This window comes from Papaver somniferum, chromosome 6 (genome assembly GCF_003573695.1).
Source record: "Papaver somniferum cultivar HN1 chromosome 6, ASM357369v1, whole genome shotgun sequence".
Lineage (NCBI taxonomy): Eukaryota > Viridiplantae > Streptophyta > Magnoliopsida > Ranunculales > Papaveraceae > Papaver > Papaver somniferum.
Genome location: NC_039363.1, coordinates 92,786,594 through 92,800,687, shown reverse-complemented (window position 1 = coordinate 92,800,687; position 14,094 = coordinate 92,786,594). Strand labels below are relative to the sequence as shown.

General features: G+C 34.0%; 1 protein-coding gene across 1 annotated transcript; it reads right to left on the bottom strand.

Annotated features, from left to right (window-relative positions):
* Positions 1 to 10,831: 10,831 nt before the first annotated feature.
* LOC113291097 (putative F-box/LRR-repeat protein 23) lies at positions 10,832 to 13,213 on the bottom strand. Its single transcript, XM_026540669.1, has 2 exons — positions 12,792 to 13,213; positions 10,832 to 11,375 (listed from the first exon to the last, which is right to left on the bottom strand). Exons 1-2 carry the CDS (start codon positions 13,211 to 13,213, stop codon positions 10,832 to 10,834), a joined length of 966 nt encoding a protein of 321 aa, XP_026396454.1.
* Positions 13,214 to 14,094: the final 881 nt, after the last annotated feature.

Sequence of the window (14,094 nt, the reverse complement as noted above, 5' to 3'; positions counted from 1 at the left end):
AACTCAAATGTACAAGGTTTTCAAACATGGTTTGCAAATCTACACAGTTTGCGAAATTCAGAATGAAACATACTAGTAAGTTTTTTTCTTATTTCCAAGCAACTCTTTTTCTTACATCACTAATTTGAAATATTTCAAATAGCTATATACAGTTAACATTGTTGCTAGGGAAATTTCCAAATGATCAACTTGAAATAGTTTTTTTAACAATAAATTGTTTTTAACTAAAGTTGTTAAAGATATATAATATTCATTGCTTGAATTATGTTTCCAGAGTTTAACCAAGACAAACATGAATTCGGAATTTCTTATTTGCAATATTAAATCTATTAAAATTGTACGAAATAGTCTCACAAGATAAGATGGTAAATGTCGTGCGTAAATAGGATATGTCAGTCTTGATTTTTCTCTTTGTTGACGAAGTTCTCATAAATGTCTTCGTTTGTTATTTAGTTTTTAATCTTCGAGGGTTATCCATGATTTCGGATAGTCAACTACAATACTCCAATCTTAGTCCGAGACTTGACTTTAGTAGACTAGAAATCAAGATATAGTTTTGTACATATAACACTGACAACAAGCTTGAGATAGCAAAACTCGCGAGTTCGACCGAGCAGTGATTTAACATATAGTTTAAGAAGATAGAATTGAAAAACTTGTTTCGTAGTCAGATATAGATTCAAGACCGATCCTAAGTGTACGGATGATCCCATGATTGATCTCCACAATGAACCAATCCTCTTTGACAAGGATGGATCCAAGAACGATCCCGACTAAGCCTGACTTGTTTCTACATTTTCGATGTGTCTATTATACTCCGATGTCTGTAGATATATAGACAAAGGAGTTAGACTGGGAATATTTATAAGTTTCAACGTAATGAATTGAACATGTCTTGAACTCTAATATCTTATTGTTCAAGTATATTCCTTTAATATTTTAGGAAAAGTTTTGAAACCAATTTTCAATACCTATATTGGTATCAAATTTATATGCTAATCAAATCCAAAGGTTTTGCATTTCTTTAGTTTCTATATTAGTAAAGTGAATGGATGTGTCCATCTAATATTAATTTTCATCTATTAGAGACATCAATTTATTAGTTGGAATGTAATTGGTATTTTCTAATTTCAGAAATAAATATATATTGCATATCTTAAGGATTTTCGAAATTGGTAAAGTTTGTTTCCATACAAGATTGGTCATAACACTATAAATAGTGGAGTCTTGTATTCTTACATACTCATTCCTTGAATGCACATCTTGATTTTTCTTGTGGGAAGAAAACTTGTTAAGAGATAAGAGTAAACCTAATTAGGTCAAACATCTCGCGTTTCCTTCATTTAAGGATTTATTAGGGATCATAAAGTCTTTAGTAGTACCGTTAGTGGGACACTAAATCATATTGTTATTTTAGTTTTCATTAATTATTTATCTGATTAAGAAGTAAATTTATAGTAATCCTTGGTAGATCAAACTTGTTTATTGTATGATCTTTCTCTTTTGTTATAAGGTTACTCAAGTTTGTTTGAGGATCAACTAGAAGAGATCTACGTGATTGTAGATCTGTTGGCAGAACTGTAATCAAAGTTAACAGACTTTATTCTGTGTGTATTGATATAATGGAATCAAGTTGTTTCTAGCGGTTAATATTAAAGATTGGAGACTTGAAGATTTTTCATTTTGGTTCTGATCTTTGTGTTACTTTTTCTGTACTTGATTCTCTGGGATCCACAAGATGTTTATCTTCATAAACATAAGACATAAGACTCAAGATCAAACAAACTGTCTAGTTGCATTAAGTTTCTTGGATAAAACTTGTTTACTGATATTGATTATTTAGATAATCATTGTATTGATTTGAGCTTTGACCAAATGAGTTTATTAATATGGATGTTGTATCCTTTACTCATTTTTATCAATGATCTAAAGATTGGTTTGCGTGATCGATAAGTGAGTTGGTTATTGGAAAAAATTTAGTCCTTCGTTATGATCCGAATGAGTTGAGGGTGTGAGTCTTCACAAAGGTGAAAAAACTCAAGATAGTGGACGGTGGCTTGGGATTCACGTGCCTATACCAGATTGGTTGTAAATGTAGGGTTACTAAAGGAAATGACTAACGAAGGAACGTTTACTTGGTCTCAAAAATACGAAGTTGCGGTAGTCAGTTTGTATATCGGATTAATTCTAAGAGTATTCAAAACTGGACTAGGTCCTAGGGTTTTTCTACTAGGAAGTTTTCCTCATTAGCAAAATCTTGTGTGTTGGTGTTATTTACTTTACTTTCACATTATCCTTTATAAATAAAAGTGTCTACATTCGGTGCCGCTATGATGTGATCGGGCCACATACTTCGAGTATGTGGTCCCTCTTTAAATGCTGACACGTCATACAAAGTAGGAAAAACTTGAAAAACATATTTATTACCTAACTGTTTATCTTTTTTTTTTTTTTTTTTTTTTTTTTTTTTTTTTTTTTTTTTTTTTTTTTTTTTTTTTTAACTTCCTACTTTTTCTCAAAAATTAGAACAGTTTAGGGGATTTGGAGGGGGCATGTCTTTTAGTTAAATAGGTGTCAAAAATAAAGAGGGGCCACATATAAAATGTATGTGGCACAACCACATCGTAGCCGGGGTGATCTACATTTGTGCACTAATCATCAACTTGATTATTTTTCAAATACATCTTGTTGAAATAATATTTTGACCGTTATTATTTCGGTAAGGTTATATAAGGTATTTGTGCATAGGCAGATATCGAAAAGATTATGCTATACCCGGTACCTCGTCATTTAAATTGGTATAAGAGCAGGTAAACACGAAAATACCTGATAGTCAGTGTTTGATGTGATCCAACCTATAAGACATGAATAAATACAAGGTTATGGAAGTCCAGAAGTTACATATGTATGTTGCAGTGAATTTTTCTTATAAATCTCGAGATAAGATTGAAAGCTCATGTTATAGGTCTGATGAATCTGATTCAGATGTCGAAAAAGATGCTAAAAAAGAGTTGGCAAAACTTCTGAAGCCTATTAGTATTCTGCCTATGTGCAACTAAATGATTTAGCCGAAGAGAACAAATCAATCTCAACTAAAATGATAAATCCCTAACTTAAGAACGGGAACTTCTAGATAAGACTCTGACTAAGGAAATTGTTATAATATCTATTAGAGCATCGCTCGGTCAAACTCACAAGTTTTGGTATGTCAAGCTTGTTATCAAATTTAGTTTCTCAAAACAATATCTTGATTTATATTATTCTAAAGTCAGTATCAGACTATAAATAGAGCATAGAAGTGGAGTATCAAAATTCACTATGCGATCCTAAGTATTAAAGACTGAAAAATATCAGAGACATCAACAAGAGGTTCATTAACAATTACAATATCTTATTTTATACCATTATATCTACTGAGACAATGTCTTATGACTTTAATATCATGATGCATATTGCAAAGCATAAATTTCGAGTTTAGGATATTCAAGCGATGGAAGTTCTAAAGAACTTATCGCATAATGGTTTGAGAAAAAAATCAACATATAATAATTTTGTAAGAAGGTCATGGAGACATCGAGTTAGTTATGTATTCATGAACTTATTTGCTCAAGCATGAGCTTAAAGATTATAAATAATATAATTAATGAACTAAATCTCTTATTAAGTCGAGCATACGAATTGGATAGGTCAGTTCGCCAACTGGTTGATTTTAAAATGTTCCTGGAAACTATTGAATCCTCAAGTACACAAACTGATTTTATTTAGTACGTAAACTGGTTGATGTTAAGAGGTTCTTGAATACTTTTGATAAGTTGAGTACAAGAACTGATTTGGAAAGTTCGTGAACTTATGGATCTGAAAAGTTTCTAAACTCCGAGATGACAATTTGTTCACAAACTGTTTTGGAAAGTTCATGAAATGATTTAGTCTTTGAGAGTTATTGAGATGCATGATTGCTTTATGGTTCACGGACAACTTAAACGTTATTATTGGGCTAACAATTTGGTGCACAAAGCTTATATCGATAAATATACGGATGCACAATCTTCTTTGTAATTCAAGAAAAACTTCTCACATGCTTGAATGATCAATATATATTGGGACGTTGACCTTACTTGGTGTCAATAATTGGTAAACATGAAAACTAGTTCACGAACTTAGATTTGATTAAAAGATACCCATCCTTTTTCATCATTAGAAATAGAGGAATCTCTGTAAACTAGAATCTCAATACTGACACTTATGTATCCCAGTTAAGGCAAGAATCGTCCTCTAAAGGCCTAGGTTTCCTAGTCTGTAATAGGTTATGACTTTTAAAGTATTCACTAAGAGATTCGTGAAGCCTTGTCAGACTATCTTTTACTTGACGGTTCTTGATTTCTGGAATCTGATCTTGATCATCGTAATTCTTGTTTATTCTATAGCCCATATCTTCTGTTATACGACCATTCAATAATTATCGATCATGAAATAATATTGATAGAAATTACAAAGTTATTTTCGTCCAAGACTTTGTAATTATACAAGTTTCATATATGTTTTAGATTGATCTTGTGAGGTAGAATTAATTAGGCATATTTATAACCTTTTAAAGAGAGTAAGTTACCATAATTGTTGAGGTTTACTTGATATCTTCTTTATCCTTGAAGATCCCTCATAATAAAACAGATTATATATCTTTCTGAAGGAAATTACTAGGCTATATGTTAGAGTCACAATAGTTAAAAGTCTTCACTTCGCTTAAGTAACTCCTAGGGATGTAAAGGATGTCATCCAGGGGAATCAAGTGCGTAGGATCATGTCAGATGCAGATACATAAGGAGCACAACAGAAGCTGGATTGCTCGGAGGATCAATTCGGTCTCAGCTACATTATAGAACCTAGACAGTTTTTAAGCTCAAAATATATAAAACCTACAAGACTTGTCCTTGTGAATCCGTGTCTTAAATTGTTGGAATTCAGTTAGTGTACCATTCATGTACATACTAAGTTGTTCTTAATATTAATTTTTCAAGGAACTTGTTTTACAATAAGGTACAAGGATATTTTTTTAATTATTTATACTTATTGACTGTAACAAGTAATTATCCATACAAGTTTCCGAATGAAAAAGTTGGTGGTGTACTTGATACCCTGTCTTTTTCATCCTTTAGATACTAATATATCTTACGTTATATTTCTCAATACTTCCATATGCATTATGCGTGATCTTAGGTTCCCATTTACAGCCCACCCTTAGGTAAGTATTTGGCCTTGGATCGACTAACAATCATGTGTCTGCCTTCATTAGAGCATTGTACTCTACTCCCATGCATATAATTTCTCCTTACTAACATTATCCTTAAGAAAGCATGTAGGAACTACTAGTAATGTTAGTGACAAAAGCAGATAACAACAAGCATTAAAAAACAAAGTGTTTGGTTTAATATTTTCTCTTTTCCCCCTTGATAAGTCGAAACGACAGTCATGTAATATCGCAAGTATAAGGTGTCTAATTCATAAATAATAACAAGTACATGTTGTCCCAAAGAGAGTATTCAAAATACTTCTAATTAGTACTACTAATTAACCAATCTAATAAAATAGATTTCTAAAGCTAAAAATATTAAACTTATGAAAACGAAACACCAAAGAGCGTAAGCATCTTAGGATTCAGAATTCAATTATAGAGTTGAATTTATTTGCGTCCAATAAAAATAATCTCATACTAATCACATGATGCATCAATACATATCATTGCACGCAAAAGATTTATCAACAAAAATTTTAATTATAATTTTCAAAAGATAAGTTTGGTATCAACATAAAATTAAATATGCAATGTGCTAGATATACATGATATAAAAGTTAAAGAATAGTCATGGAACGATAATCAATTGGGTCAATAGAACCGATTTGTTTAATAATAAACTATGAAATGTACATGGCATACCCAAGGAAAGATTATAAATAAAAAACCATCAGTTTCTTTTTTTATAAGAAATATGAACCGAACCTTTTACCCCGAATAAGCAAAAGACTATAAGTAAATTGGGAAATTTAACTCCGGATTCATATTACTTTTCTGGACTAAATTGTTAAGTTGATCTCCTCTTCGTATGATGTTTATGATCGATAGTATACATATGGTAAATTTGTTTGCCACAAATGAATTGTCATGTCTTCTAACTAAATTAAAGGATATTGCTTTAAAATTGGTAGACGTTTTTGATAGTCTTCAAAATGACAACTGTTCTTGAATTTCTCTTCCTTGATTTAGGGTATATTCCAATCAATATTTGGAGAGTATTTTGAGAGTCTCTTTGGAATTCAATATGGTGACCGCTTAGTTTTGTAGCCCATCGGAAAGCAACTTCAAATCTATTTGTGTCTAGTAGATCCCTTGAATTCCATCATGAGAATTCTCCTCTGGCTTCTCTGCATATTCCTCCATCATCAACCAAAGTTAGGCCTTTTGCAGAACCATAGATATCCAGTAACAATGGACAAATCTATGTTAATTATGTATCTCATGAAACCCGGATAATTGTTGCATATTAGAGTTGTAATCTTCATATTTTGATTTTGCAAAGGGTCATAGTAAAGGCTTTGAGTTAGATTGTAATTGGTCTTGTTCACACGTAAAATATATATTTTGAAAATGAGAGGGTACCAAGTACACCACACAAAAATAAATAAATTTGGAAACCTGTATGGACAAAACCTAATACAATTGCAAGTAGATCTAATTAAAGATCCTTGAACGATATATATATAGAGAGTTTTTCAATTATCTCCCACAATCAGTATGTCTAGACGACAAAATCCATGAACCTGTTTGTGGAGAAGAATTCTTGGACGATCTCAAAATCAATATCCAAGATCAATCTAGTCGTATCCAAATCAAGAGGATCCGAATTCTACCGAGTGTGAAACTTGTTATCTATCTTTCAAGATACGAATTTTACAAGAAAAATCCTCGTATTAATCACAATCAATAAGGACTTAAACTACCTAGACTGAATGCGTATTCCTTGCGTTATTCTTATTATAAAGATATAAAAATATAATGTGGAAAATAAAAACACAAGATGCCAGAAGTTTTGTTTGCGAGTAAAACTGCACATGCAAAAAAGCCCTGGGACCTCGTCCGGCTTTGAACACCAAACCATAATAACTCGCTATAGACACTATTCTACTATTAGACTTCAGACTGGAATGTAGTTGAGATCGAATTAACCCTCCAAGCAATTCAGTCGTAGTCGTGCTTCTTACATCTCTTGAACCTCGCAAGGTTCTACCCAATTGATTCCCTTAGCTAGCGTTTTTTTACAACCTAAAAGTTGCTTCAACCTAAGTGAATCTTTCGATACCAATCTGCCTATAACAGATACGCCAATTTGATTCCCCTTTAGATCGTTTAGATCAAGGTTTGGAAGTATGTTTGCAATAGACAAAGCTAGCAAACCTCACGAATCCGAAACAATTATAATGAGTTAGGTGAGAAGCCTAGATTACTAACCACCTTTCAAGAACAATATTAAACTATTTAACAAAAAAGAGTTTTAGATATATATCTTAAGGAATCATAAAACCTGATACGAAGAGAACTTTACGATTTCTATCTATCTCTTTCTTGATTGGAGATTGACGAAAACCAAATAAGAAAAAAAATCAGGATACATGGTAAGAAAAATCACGGTAAAGATATCCGGACATGGATTCACGAATCCCTAAGTGAAGTCTTTAAGTCGTAAACCTAATAATGCTTCACGACTCTAGCAAGCAACCAGGACACAAAAATGTCAGGAATTGGAATTCCCAATTGTTTGATTCTATTTATAGACTTTCAAAACTATGGATAACTTGAGATTCAAGCAAATATTTTCTCAGTTTAGATGGAACTCTTGTTAGGAGTTCATGTAAGCATGTGAGAAGTTTGTATCAAAATTGTATAGAAGAATATACACTATGGTCTAGGGTAACCGTATATAATGATAGTTCATGGAAAATATGCCATATGAACTTATAAGCATATAATCTTGTTCATTTAACACTCAATAATTAAATCACGATTCACAAACACAAAGTGATTTTGTGATCAAAGATGTCTTAGAAGTGTTTATGGGAATTTTAGTGATGCCAGACATATTTGTGAAAATATGAGCATCTGCTTAATTCGTACTAGGTAAGTATATGTAGGGGTAAACATACCTATGAACCAGTTCGCGAATTCAGGGAGATATGATAAGCATACTGAGTCTGCGTGCTCTAAGATATTCACGAACTCAGGCCCTTGGGGTATGCGTACTGGTATGCGTACATACCTTCATTCTGGAACTCAGATGCTTATGTTAAGCGTACTAGGTATGTGAACCTACCCTGTGTCTAGATTCAATGGTCCAATGAACTCAAAATTCAATGATTTGAAACATTCTCAATCGCCATAGATATGAAACATCATTGCTTGGACAATTTCCAAATTATCAACTTGAAAGAAAAATAGTTCTTGAATAATAATTTCTTCTTAGTTAAGATTGCTAAGGATCTATGAACATCCATTGCTTGAATCATATTTTGGGGAAATTTAACAAGACAAGCTTGACTCGAAACTTCCTCCTTGCAATATTAAGTCTACTAAAAATCACACGACTTAGTCTCGTAAAGATAGAATGATAATGCCGTGAGTAAATATGATGGTCCAGTCTTCGCATACCTCTTTCTCGACGAAGTTCTTCAAATTTATTCATTTGATATTTAGTTCGATCTTCGAGGGTTATTCAGTGATGTATGATACTCAACTATCATACTCTAATCCTAGTCAGAGACTTGACTTAAGTAGACCAGAAATCAAGATATATTTTTATGCATCTAACATTAACAACAAGCATGAGATAATAAAACTTGCAAGTTCGATCGAGCAATGCTCCAACATATTTCACTATAGAATTTTTTGTGACCCAACTGTTTTGGCCCTTATTGCCAATTGCATTGCTAAATATGGCTTTCCAAATGTACCAAGATATAGTGTGTTGCATAACTCTACTCATACCATAAGTTAACTATCTCTTTTGTAGAGTTAAAGAGATTGGTTAACCGTTCATGACGAGTTGTTGAGTTTTGTTTCATATAAGACATTGTGAAGTTCATGACAGGTTGTTGATTCCGGGCTTGGGTTGCGAAATTACATTCCAGAAAAATACAGAGATTCACTATTACATACTTTGCAAATTGTGTTTATGTTATTGCTGCCACTTTCACCATTTAGTATAATAGCCTGGGCCATTTTTTCCATATAAATTTTTGGATAGACGGTGGAACTCTTAACTTCCAGATTAAAGCCCATCTAGAGGTGTTGTTACAGTTGTTATTCAACTTATTATATAATGATTTGAGTCATTGACAATGAATTTACCATACTTAGTAAGATTCTAGATAAAACTTGGTTTTCTCTGTCATCCACCGACATATGCATTTGTGTTATGATATTAACCAATTCAAAATCAAAACAAACATTTAATTTAGAAACATCCCATTCTTTATCTTGAGTAAGGTCACTCACTTTGTTCAGACCCCTCACTTCTTGCACTTGGTTTCAGAAACGATGGTTTCATGTTAGGAATCTAATAACCCGCATATGAAATTTATCACCTTTGCCCTGTTGGATATTTCCAACAACCCCTTGTATTGTAGGCCTGTAGGCTGTTCCCGGGGTTCGACCTGCAGAGTGTGAGACAACGTCTCGCTGGAAATTTTCTGTTCTAGGGTTTCTATTATCAGTTAGAAAAACTGATCAGAAATCTAGTTTCACCAATGGACGCATTGAAGGAAGAGACGCGCATGTTCACTCTGAAAAGATGCCTGTAGAGATGAAGAGTCATCTCCAAAGGGTGTGATTTCTTTTTTAAATAGGAGACTTGTTTTCCATTCAAAACATCTCAACTCTCTTTGTTTTCTTTCTTACAAGCATCATCAGAAACAAAACCAGTGTGTTCTTGGTTGGATCAAGGTCGTACAAGCTTTGAATCCAACACTGTTGTGGGGCTTCAAGTATCTTGACGGCGATATTCATTGGACTGTTTGTACTCGCCAATTCAATTGGGAAAGGGTCGAATAATTGTCGGAAAGAATATTTCATTAGAACCTTGAACCCTAATACAATATTCTTTTCTTCACCCTGTTTTAGTGTCAATTTTCCGTCATGCCTACTACCAGAAGCAATTGTTTTGTATGTGCCCTATTCCATTTTTTATTCATCTCCATATTCAACTATCAATTTATTTTGGTTTAAGATCAATGATTCAACGTGCATCACATCAATTGAGATACTCAAAACAATATATTAAGCACGAAAAAAGAGAATTTTGTACTTTGTTTTAGAATATGAATTAAGATCTGCATTTTCATCCGTCACCCTGACAAGAAAACAAGCAATCCATAGGCATACTAAAACCTATGAAAATGTTAAGAGAAAAGGAAAATGACCAATACGAAACCTCTAGCTCTCATTCTTTGGCCTCCCCTTCTTATATGCGTTTGCTCCTGTTTATATAGCTTTCGTAGCTATCTGACTTTCACACTGGAAGTAGGAAACACGTCGTTTCCTTGTTTAAGAAGTTAAAATCCAAACTTCACCTCCTTAATTTGACGCGGTTTAAGAACATTACTCAGCCCACGTACTTAGCCCAGAACATCCCGCCACTGATTTTTAGAGCATCCTCAATTTGATTCGGCTGCTACGACTTCTGATTTGTCCAAAGATTATCACATTCAGAGGACAATAATGGACTCGGTCATTGATTAAAACTCAAAAGATAGCATTTGATACTCTTTGGAACTAATCGAAGCCGCATTAATTCCCATCACCTAAATCTATGACTCTGTAGCGATAAAATGATTCATAATCATCATCGCCATCAACATTTACAGCATTAAACTCATAGTCCTCTGTGGGGTCATTTGGGAGCCTTAGTTTTATAAGCCTCTCTTTGCAGCTCTTCAGTAGAACCCCTTCTAGATTAAGGTTGAAGCATTGACGGAGGTCAAGAGATTCAAGATGCCGGCAGCCATTGAGAATGGCCCCCAACCCCACATTGGTCAATTTATTCCCAAAAAGATGAAGACGATGCAGCTGAGGCATGTTTGCTGCAATGACTAGTGCCTCATCATCAAAATCTCTGTGTGGCAGCCTGTAGCCTCGACAGTTGAGCCGGAATGATTTTAGCTGCGAGCATAATTTCCCAATTGTTTTAAGCATATCAGGCACATCCCCAGAGAATGAACAGTGGCATATTTCAAGTTCCTCCAGCCGGAAAGCTTTCTTGGCCACGTTAATCAATGCATCATCGCCAACTTGATAGCAAGATACAAGCCGAAGACATCTTAAGGAACCAGACCTGAAAACAGATAATTTAATATGGAGCCGTTCCAAATAATGTTGCAAAGCATACAACAAAATATTTTTTTTTCCGATGGTAAATTATTTTTGAAACCAATCTTCATATCTAGATGAACTATAATATCACAGGTTAGAATTTTTCACATTAACAGGAAATATGGATATTCAAGAGTAATACTCGTATCTTCTAAGCATGCTCTAAAATATGATTTATCTACAGAACTCATAAAAGTGATGCAGCACAATCAACAAAAACTCATGCTCAACCGATAAAGTTCACACTGGAACTGCTAGGCTCTTTGAGCCCAAGGTTGGCCTATGATTCTAAGAGCATAAAATGGTCCGCTAAATCCAAAATAGTTTCCAAAAGGCCATTCAAGTCTGGTACTGAGGTCTAGAATCATATCTTACATACTGACCACGACTTAACATGACTCCCTTTTTTCCAAAGAGATCAGCAGAGAAATTTATCTCTCTAAACCCATGTCTAAACTGCAACCAAAGTACGGATCTGCTGATTCTGGCATCTCGACATAAAGATGCAAGGTAATATTCCCAGAAATAAAAGCACTAATCACAACTTCCAAATCAGAATGCAACAATATGCAACAAACCAACTTCAGTAGCCTACTCAAGAGCTTTAATAACAGCCACTACTTCACCACTACTAGAAAGTTTGTTGCCACAACCAAACCAGCAGACTCGGCTTTAAGGAAACTGCCAGTACTATTCTGCCAACAAAGCCATATCCTGCAATCCTAGGATTTCCTCTCGGGGCTCCGTCACAGCAAACAAGAGTAATATCCACAGGAGGAAAATTACACTAGCACTCAAACAACCCTTATAACCGTAACTCTTCTACATTCAATCCAAAATGTTTCAGAATCAACAGATCATACGAAGAACTCCACATACAATGAATGGTGAAAACTGCAATTAACTACAAAGACGTTAAACTTGTACGACCAACAAACATAGTCAATTTAGTTCAGGATTGCTGAAGAGAAACTAGGAAACTGGTAGTGTTCATTGTTTTACTGTTACGGTATAATTTGTTTCCAGGTTTCCAATTGCAGTTATTCAACACAGCAAATTTGTATACAAATGTGAAATCTGTCGATTTTGTAATTACAATCGGAATGATTATAATTGTTGACGGGTAAGGGACTCCACGGTGGGATAGTAATGCCTTGCACTTGGAGAAATAGGAACAAAAATGTCACAAGTCATGCGTGTTTTCAAATCAGTCAACAGTTCAGCAGAAACTTCATTATCCTAAATAACCCATATATTGAACAAAATACTTAACATGATAGACACACAATTACAATGTAAGGAAAAACCATTCAAAAATGCAATTGAACAACAAGAAATTCGTAATTCCAAAACAAATTAAGAGATGTAATTCACTTACTTGTCAGCAATATACGCCAAAAGCTCATCGCTACAAAAACGTTCCAAAGAGAAGTCAATCAACTGGCCGCAGCTCCTATCCACAGCTTTCTTGATTAACGTTTCAATATCATACATGTTATTCTCAAACAAAGCCCACCCAATCCTGGTATCATACAAGCTTACCTTGAACGAATCCCAAGTATTCCTCGTATCTATTGAACGAAACAACGAAGGTTCTTTGGAAGCTTTTCTCCAGGTTGAACAGACTGGTTGAACCCTAAGTAAGATGTCAATTGCGCCTAATTTGAGAAATATAAGAAATAAAACATCAGGAGGCAATTCAACCCAATTTCTAATTTCTTCTGATGAAATCGGAGTTTGATTGTCAATGATTTCAAACTTCTTCTTCTTTTGAGGAAATTTTTTATTTGTGGGAGGCATCCTCCGTAAATGCAAAAATCCCCCTACCCTAAATTATTGAAATTACAGAACGCTCTTGAGATCTCTCACAACTCACAAGAAATGCTGTTGCTGCTCTGAAACTGAAGCTTAATGAGGTTTTAGATCTATGGATGGCTTTTCCAAGTGAATGGATTAAAAGATCCCAAAAGGTATTCAGTAGTTTTGAAAAAATTGGAAAACGCGCCATTTGATAGTGTGTTTTCGCTAGTTCAATCATCTAGCCACGTGTATGAACTGCGCCTGCCGACCAAATATGTTTGTCGGTTAACTATTCCAGTTTTTTCGAGTGAGACTTTTATTTCTTTCTTTTTTTTAATGCAAAGAGAAAATTTTCATTACTTAAAAGAAAGGTTACAGCATTGTCTCCATACTTTAAGATTGCATGAGCAATGAAATTGGGTGGATTGTTAATCCAAGTCCTACTAACTTTGAGAATTCTAGCGTGTCTAGCCAAAAGATCTGCCGGCTTATTACAATTGCGATTAATAAATTTGCAACTTCATAATGGATTGTTGCATAGTTTTTCTTTAATGACTAAGATAGTAGAGTGATTTTCCCAAGCTGCTAAATGATGATTCTTGTGAACTGCTTCTGCTACAACTTGCGCATCCAATTCAAAGTTGACATGTTGAAGCTTTAACTCTTCAGCCCATTCCATAGCTTACAGTAGACCTTAACTTTCAGCTTGTTCTGCACTCTCTAGTCTGTTTGCATAAGAGCACTTTGCTTGCTCAAAGATTCCTGCAAAATTTCTCAAGATTAGACCAATTCCTGAGTGATGTAAATCATTAATTTTTTTGTAAGAAGCATCACAACATATTGAATAATAAGGATTAGGAGGAGGTATCCATTGTCGCAAT